At 29.2% G+C, this 8,840-nt stretch overlaps 1 protein-coding gene across 11 annotated transcripts in view; it reads right to left on the bottom strand.

Moving 5' to 3' along the window:
* The window catches only part of LOC106458732 (phosphatidylinositol 4-phosphate 5-kinase type-1 alpha-like), a 104,824-nt gene that overhangs the window by 9,666 nt on the left and 86,318 nt on the right, over nucleotides 1-8,840 (bottom strand). For 2 of the 11 annotated variants that reach the window (XM_022385018.1, XM_022385017.1), the window contains exon 22: nucleotides 6,621-7,274. The exons of the other annotated variants lie outside the window; for them this stretch is intronic. In XM_022385018.1, the coding sequence (XP_022240726.1) occupies nucleotides 7,272-7,274 (3 nt within the window). In that variant the 3' untranslated portion in view covers nucleotides 6,621-7,271. Of the gene's footprint in view, nucleotides 1-6,620; nucleotides 7,275-8,840 lie in introns of those variants that run through there. 11 annotated transcript variants of the gene reach the window in all.

Below are 8,840 nucleotides of genomic sequence, written 5' to 3' on the forward strand. Positions count from 1 at the left end.
ATTGTAAGATGGAAAAGCATCATTGATAACAATGTAGACTATTTCATTTAATAAATGTTTTGTTTTGATATACAAGTTGTTCTGGTTTTTCCATCCAAAATAAGCAACATTAATTTCTTGATGACCTAATATTTTGTAAGCAAGTAAGTTTAATAATATAAAAACTAAGTATTTATCTGTTGTTCCATAGATTTCATTTAGAGATGTGGGCACCCTTAACTAAGTTTTACTTTAAGGAAGTTTTTATTTGGAAGACTTTATCATTTTAACCATAGTTAACTGTTAAATTAAGCTTTTCTTTGGAAGCCTGTTATCATCTTAGCCATAGTTAACTGTTAAAGTAAGATTTTCTTTTGAAGCCTATTATAATCCTAGCCATAGTTAACTGTTAAAGTATGCTTTTCTTTGGAAGTCTGTTATCATCCCAACTGTAGTTAACTCTTAAATTAGAACTGTGGTCTGTAGCTATTAACTACAAAATTTTATCCATTACCAATACTGTAGCACTAATATTTCCATCTTAGTAAATTATCTTTTCAGCGAGCACTAGACAACAGGTAAAATGTCTTACTTTTTGTAGCCATGGCATACAACATTAATACCTTGCAACATTTAGCAAATACATCAGATAAATGCAAGAACTTAAGCTGGTTCACATACTGGAGTAACTATTACTTTCAGTATGTAAAGAACATTGCTATCTGAACTGCTGCACTGATTAACTCTAATGAAATTTAATCCCAGTTGTGGAAGTGGTAGTAGTTATTCTTAATAATCTGTTTCCTCTAAATGTCCACAAACTGTATACTTCCCATGGTCATGTACCTGTATTTGAACAGCTACACTGTAACTAAATTATTTGTTTATACACTTGCTAAAACACTTTATGAAAACCTTTTTGTGTGAATATTGTAGTAACTATCATTGTGTGAGTTGCTTTCCAAGAACATAATTCTGGTAATTTTGATTTTAAAAGTGTCTATCATCACATGAAGAAAAACTTTAAATAAGTGCACCTGCATCGTAGATAATTATGTATATATATATATATATATATATACATGGATGACTTACTGGGTGGATAATAAAAACAATGTGATGTAGTTAATTCAAGTATTTGGAGTAATGTATAAACTCCCACATGTAAAAAATTATTAGATATATCCTATTCTTATCTTAAATTATTTTACTTCTCCAACTGCTGGATGAATAATGTGCACATTAAATATAACTGTTCATTTTTTGAAGAATTTACAAATACAACTTTTTAAACCATTTTACACACTTCTTGAAAATCCATATATATGTATGAAATATTTCAAAAGTCTCAACAGTAACAAATTAAGTAAGAATATACACAGAATATCACAGCCTATTTTGAATATTAATAAAACACCAATAAATATTAAACCTTTAATTTTATAAAATCGACTGTTAGTCCATAAGTTTAAATCTGCACTAACAGCTTATCTTATACTGTACAGGTATAGAAAATAAAGGTAAAGAAATCTGAATTAACAAAATTGAGAATATTTAAACTTTCTTCTGATTCAAATGAAAACAGTGATCTGAAACATTAACAATAGGAACCATTCCACCAACGAGGCCCTGCATGACCTATTATTATAAAAACAAAAAAACCCTTTCTGGAAGAAATAATACAACTGTACAACTCAGTCTGGTGTACTATAAAGCATATTAGAAGAAAAAACATACAAGAGACCCATTTAAAATCAAATCTTAAATGCATAGTGGCCTCAACTAGCAAAGAACAGGCTGAGAATTTTATACTGAAACAGTATATACCATGGATATAATATGGTTAGGCCTTAGCCTAAGTTAGTTTACTCAGTCAGCAGACTTAAACCATAGTTGTTCATTAAATCAATTCACAAATAGTTAAATTCATAACCAAATCCACACACTATAAGTTTAATTGTACACTATTTATGATAACCCTGATATCAATTCTTGTACACAATTTAATCTTATCAGATCTACTATAATGTAGAACTTAAATTCTACATGAGGCTACTAATGTATTATGTAACAAATTTGGAAACTGATATTATTTTCAGGTTTTATTGCATGTGCTAGTATTACCTATGAATAATAAAATTCAACATATAAATTTTGTTCTACTGGATTTAAGTCCTTGATAAATTACATGACACAAAATACCATAACACTACTAGCAGTGTAACCTATCTATACTTACAGGTCCCATGATGAAGGCAACCATATGGCATTGACAAGTGTTATTTCTCTATATTCAGTTTCTCTTAAATTCTTTAAAAACTCAAAACAATGAAACTGTTTCATTTCTCACACAACAGAAGTTATCAGTCATCAGCCACAGGAATTTTCACAAATTGTTGATCTTTAAAACTTCTAATTGTGCAACTGCTTAATGTTTTCCATCTCAGTTCTACCTTAATGTTTTCGGTTTGTAGGTGAAATTAAATATTTGATGTATCTTGAGCTTTCTGGAATTTTCTTCTTAGATATTTATCACTACATTTTTAGTTGTCTTCTTATCAAAAATTTTTAGTTTCATTATGCCACCTTGTGTCATTTTCAACATCTTTTGCAGTACAGGCAATGCCATAGCATTTGAGGTTCTTTACATGTTTTAGTACAGTATCAGGAAAGAGAATGAGATACTAACAAGGAAAAAAAATACACATTTATTTATAATTACCCATACGATAGCTTTTCATACAACATGACTTACAAATACAGCACAACAAAGCCAAAAAAGGACTTTTAAAATATTAAGTAATGAGATAAAATAAAAAAATGCAATGCCACATAACATTCTTTCTATATACATATACATCATACTATTATAAATACACACTGATATAAGTTCCACCAGAATAAACTAACTACTATTCAAAAGCTTATACTGATATAAAACATCACTACAGCTTTGGTTAACTACAATTATTTCAAGTGCTTGGATCTCTGCCACATGCAATTAGTAAATAATCTTTGTCAGGTAGAGATTCTAATAAATTGATTTTAAAACAAATATTGTTTCACATCAATAAATCTGGACTTTAAACAGTTTTGTGTTTTGATCTTATTGGTGGTGGTATCAATCTCAAATCGGCTCTCAATTAAATTTACACTAAATAATTCATAAGTTTTCTATAACATTGTTATAAAAGCTGAATTTCACATTAGCTAAATTATATAACTGCAATAACGCGTTAATTACTACAGTTACAACATCAGAAAGTTTGAACAACACCATATGTAAATATATCTTGCTTGGAAAACCAGCTGAATAACTAGCATTAGAAATAGACACACTTATCACATAGTTTCAAGAAAATGCTACAAAAGAATTAACAGAAGTAGCTTGCTTCTTGCTAAGAGTAATTTTTAGGTATACTCATAAAAAAACATAAAACTTTTTCTTTCACAAACAGTTCCTTTCCACACACATTAAAACTTTTACTGTGTCAGTTTCATCTAAATAAAGTCATACAGTATATTTTACCACATTCTTTTCATAAAACCAATTTATACAATTTATAGACAGTGATCTTATTTCCTTTTTTAATTGCTTTTTATCTTTCACTTCCACTTATAAACACAATTTGAGAACCATACTTTGGGGGAGGCATCTTTTTCTATATTCAACATCAAAACAAATAAAATGCTATCCTATCATAGAGTAAGTAGTGGCAATTTTTAAAAACTATAAATAATACTTCTATCATTTAAAATATCATCTTCTCAATTAGTGAGAAAATTGCTTTTTTTCTTCTCATTCTTTGATCATTTACTTTAAAAAGCTGAGGCTTGAAACAATAGCACCCAGTACACTGTTGTAAATAACTACATATTAACAAAATACGTTAGTAAAACTGGGCTATCCAATCTAATATAAATAATAAACAGACTACCTTCAAGGACATTCTTACCATGCAATATTTCACACAACTGATAACAAATAATAAGTGCATTAGCATCTTTAAAATACTAAATATTATAGTGATATTTGATAGATGACAAGTGCAAGGTTTGAGAAATGCTTAATAAATTACACTAATATGAAGAAACACAATAAACTAGGTAAACAGTAAGTATTATAGTGATACATGGTAAGCACCACAATATATTTTACATCCTACTTCAGGTACAATAACAATGCTCTGTGAAAACACTTAATATATATTGATTTAATATTTTAAAGCCTAGCAAATAACAAGCAGCACAGAAGTGGAAGTACAGAATGTGATAGATACTGGTACAACAATTTTTGAAAGGTAAGTGGAACTACAAAATGTGATAGATACTGGTCCAAAAATTTTTGAAAGGTAAGTGGAACTACAGAATGTGATAGATACTAGTCCAACAATTTTTGAAAGGTAAGTGGAACTACAAAATGTGATAGATACTGGTACAACAATTTTTGAAAGGTAAGTGGAACTACAGAATGTGATAGATACTGGTACAACAATTTTTGAAAGGTAAGTGGAACTACAAAATGTGATAGATACTGGTACAACAATTTTTGAAAAGTGGAACTACAGAATGTGATAGATACTGGAACAACAATTTTTGAGAGGTAAGTGGAACTACAGAATGTGATAGATACTGGTACAACAATTTTTGAGAGGTAAGTGGAACTACAGAATGTGATAGATACTGGTACAACAATTTTTGAGTGGTAAGTGGAACTACAGAATGTGATAGATACTGGTACAACAATTTTTGAGAGGTATTATATTAGTCATTTGTACACTCCTATACACGACAGTAACATCTGACAAAAAACCATTAATATAATAATAAAATAAATTTAAAATAACATGATCACTTGACACATGGTATAAGGATATACAAAACAGATACAAGTCAGGGATATTTGACAGAATATAGAATCTTGTTACCAAGTAGCAGACCATGTTCTTCTGAATTTAAAAATAACACCAAGAATATCTAGCAGAAACTTAAAAGAACTATCATGATGGATCAGTACTCAGTAGCTTATGTAAATATATTATGTTCATTATACAAATTAAACTTCAAACACATGAGTAAAACAATAAATTAACACATACAATACACTTTATAGCTTGTAATGCACGGTACAATGGCATCTATAGTATTACTATATGGTTGACAAAATACAGTAAGCTCCTATGCTGTCTGATCATCGAGTTAGCAATAAATCATAATTATAACATCAACTTGAGTTTCTATGCTTTCTGATCATTACATTAGCAATAAAGCATATTGAGTTTTTATGGTGCCTGATCAACTATAATGTTAACTTGGAGCTCCTATGTCGTCTAATCATTATTTTGTGATTTATTGCTAATGTAATAATCAGGCATCCCAGGAGCTCCAAGTTAACATTATGATTTATTGCTAATGCTCAGTCAGCATAGGAACTCCAGTTAACATTATGATTTTTTATTGTTCACATAACGATCAGGCAGCATAGGAGCTCCAAGTTAACATTACGATTTATTGCTAATCACAATGCTAACTATGATTTTTGATTCTCCTTTATCATACGTTCACCTGAATTACAAAATACTTTCAAGTTCTTTTTGTTTTAGTTTGTCAAAACAATATATTCCCTTACTGAGGGCCATTAAAAATACATTTCAGTGTGCATGCATACACACAAAATGTTATTCATTAGCTCTGTAATGCTATGAGAATATTTACTTCTGTTTTTATGCATTTCTGCTGAATGTTAATGACCATGATTTTGGATTTCAAACCCTTTCCAGTACATCGTGGATCTCTCAATCTTCAAATAAAACATTGATAAATTATATAGACCATTAAAAATATTACTTTACCTTCTTTTAAATCAACATAACTAAAATGAAAAGTGGAAGTCAGTTTCTGAAACTGTAAAGGCCTTCTAAGCAAATTTCTAACTTGTTTCAAAAACAGTTAAAATACATTTACTTAATAATTACTACCATTTATTCAGTAGCAGTTTATTGGTTGTCATAGTTAATAACCTGTAAGTAGTAATTAAATACTCATATTCTTAATTCTTCTTCAAATAATGCATGCTTCTACACTCAGAAAAGTGTTTTCTTCTCTAATCAATTAATTGAAACCTTGTATCAATAGTTTGAGTCCACATTTTCTTTTCATAACAACTAAAAGTCAAACTAGAACACTTAATAACAAAAAACAGAAGTAAATAGCATATTGACAGCACCATATTTCATGACCAGTTATTACCAGCTAGTTACTATAATTTCTGCATCTTTTGGCCAATCAATGAAAATTTGGAGCTGAATATCCTCCTACCTTCCTGTTTATGTTTTGGGTCTATTTGACACGACTATTTTCCATAACATTTTGATGCAACTAAATATATCTTTGGATTAATTAGAGTGAGAGCTTACATTACATTGTATATTTGATATAAAATAAATATGTTTGAAATAACAATGGGCTATGATGATCTGCAACATAAAGATGTACCTAATTCTCAACATAATAGGAAGATTAAGATATATATAGTATTAATCATCTTTAATAAAAAAAAAGAGTAAGAGACAAAAATTTAGCTTGTGCAACAACAAAATATGAGAGCACACATGCTTTTTTGCTATACTGTATCTAGTATCATAATTGTATATATCATTTAACAGGCACTTAGTAGTGCAGTAGCACAGTAATACAGATACACATACTACCTGCCTGATACCTATAATTACTACTACCTGATGAATATCTTTAGTGTTTCATGGTGAATACACTTATAGAAAGTACACATATTGCAGTATCTTGTGACATACTCTGAACATTATAACAGTATTTTCTGACACTTAGCTAAACCTCCTCTAGTTTTAAGTACAGAGTAACAATATTTGAAGAAACAACACTGGGGTATCAACTCCAGTTCAGTGTTTAGGCAGTAGCAAAATGAAGATATTCATAACCACCACTTCTTCTATTATTGCAAAAACTAGCTCAGTAGTATGGTAGGAATAATAAAAAACAGACAAATTATATTCAGACATTTACATTTGTACCAACTAATCTGTGTAGAAACTGACTGAGTAGAAACACCAAAGAGTTAATAAGGAATGAAAGCTAACAGTAAGATCTGAAGTGAACAACCAGACATTAAACACAGTACAGACAGGAAGCAGACAAGAAGCTACATTTGTATTTCACTGAATTATCCATCTGAGAAAACCACGAACAACTTGTTGTTTCTGCCAGCAGACAAGCACATTGCTGTTCATCGAGACATACACAAACATGATGGGATGTCACTGAAAGAGAGAGAGATAAAATGGGGAAAACCACTAGGTACAAGGAAACCATGCAAAGAAGAAGGAAAAAGAAAATTACTGTATGGAAATAATAATGCTTTAAATTATTTTTCCAACATTCAAGTCACAGATTACCATTTGCTTACGTATAAACATTAAAATCTTCCAACAAAATTAACACTAAGTAAATTTGGCAAAACAAATTATATACAAAACACTTCACAAAAAATACTTAATACCTCTTTTTGCACTTACTTATATTTAAAAAGGTTTAATTGATACTTTATGATAGCTGATCATGTTAAATTTAGTTAACAAAAAATGGATAACAGATTCAACATCAGTATTCCTTCAACTAGCATACAAAAATCATATGTTCTTCCACCTGTCAATTTACAAAAACAACTCTCTCTCTCTGAAGACTAATGAACTATATACAATAAAAGTTATTTTTTTCATATAATAATAAAACCAGAACAATCATTATTTAAGTGTAAAAAATATTTTCTATTGTTAGTCTTAGAAACAAACTTAATTTTATTTAATATTTAAGAAATTAGATAAATGCTTTCTTCAGATCAATCTGTTGGCAAAATGGCACCATACCATACATTAAAAGTTTCAAATTGGCAATAAAAGTAAACAAAACATTAAAAAAAGGTTAAACTAAATTCATAATAAACACAAGCAATAGCGTACCAAAAACTTGAATACAATATAGTGACTGGAAATACTTTTCTCTAAGGAAACAAAATTTGATCTTAAACAAGTACATGTGAATGGCATAATTTGTTTTCAGAGGTTTTGACAGTTCTGGTGCTAGATGGAAAATTCAAACCATCTCTATAAATGATAAGTATTACAAATTTAGAGTATGTCTTTTGGTTAATCCTTGTGTTTTAGCGTGACCCTTTTTTTTTCAAGGAATCACACAGCTAAACAGTACTGTTTTGTGTATAAATTAACTCTCTCACTAAGGTACTATTGTATTAATTAATTTTTTATTTAATTAAATGATGCATCAAAGAACACAGAATAATCACATGTAAAATGCAGACAATGTCCCATTACTATCACAATTTTTCTGACTTTCTAACTATAAGACAAGAGCTGTTAAAAATTCAGCTTAGCTCTTCAATGTGTTTTCTGTGGGAATAAAGTTTGAACTGGAAATGAAATAGACAATTCTTTGCACAGAAAATAATATAATATGTCATTTGATAAATGAAAACCTTGGCTTTCTATTAGTTATAAGTAATATAGTATTGAGTGTCAGAGAGAACTACTGGCAATTTGTGAAAAAGAGGATGTGACATGTGGGTTCTGATTTTAAATTTTATGTCTCTGTAACTAAATAACATTGAAGGCTATAAAAATTATGCTTTGCATGAACAATGACAACATTATAATGAGTTATTTACATTAAATTTCATACTTCTTGAAGGGGTAGTGCTTAGATAGAAAATGTTACAATTCTCGCATTAGGGGAAATTCAGGATTTTTTATTAATATTGCCATGTAATATTATCAACTTAAAACTTAAATAATATAATAAGAAAGTAGTTT

Source organism: Limulus polyphemus, unplaced genomic scaffold, assembly GCF_000517525.1.
Source record: "Limulus polyphemus unplaced genomic scaffold, Limulus_polyphemus-2.1.2 Scaffold506, whole genome shotgun sequence".
NCBI lineage: Eukaryota > Metazoa > Arthropoda > Merostomata > Xiphosura > Limulidae > Limulus > Limulus polyphemus.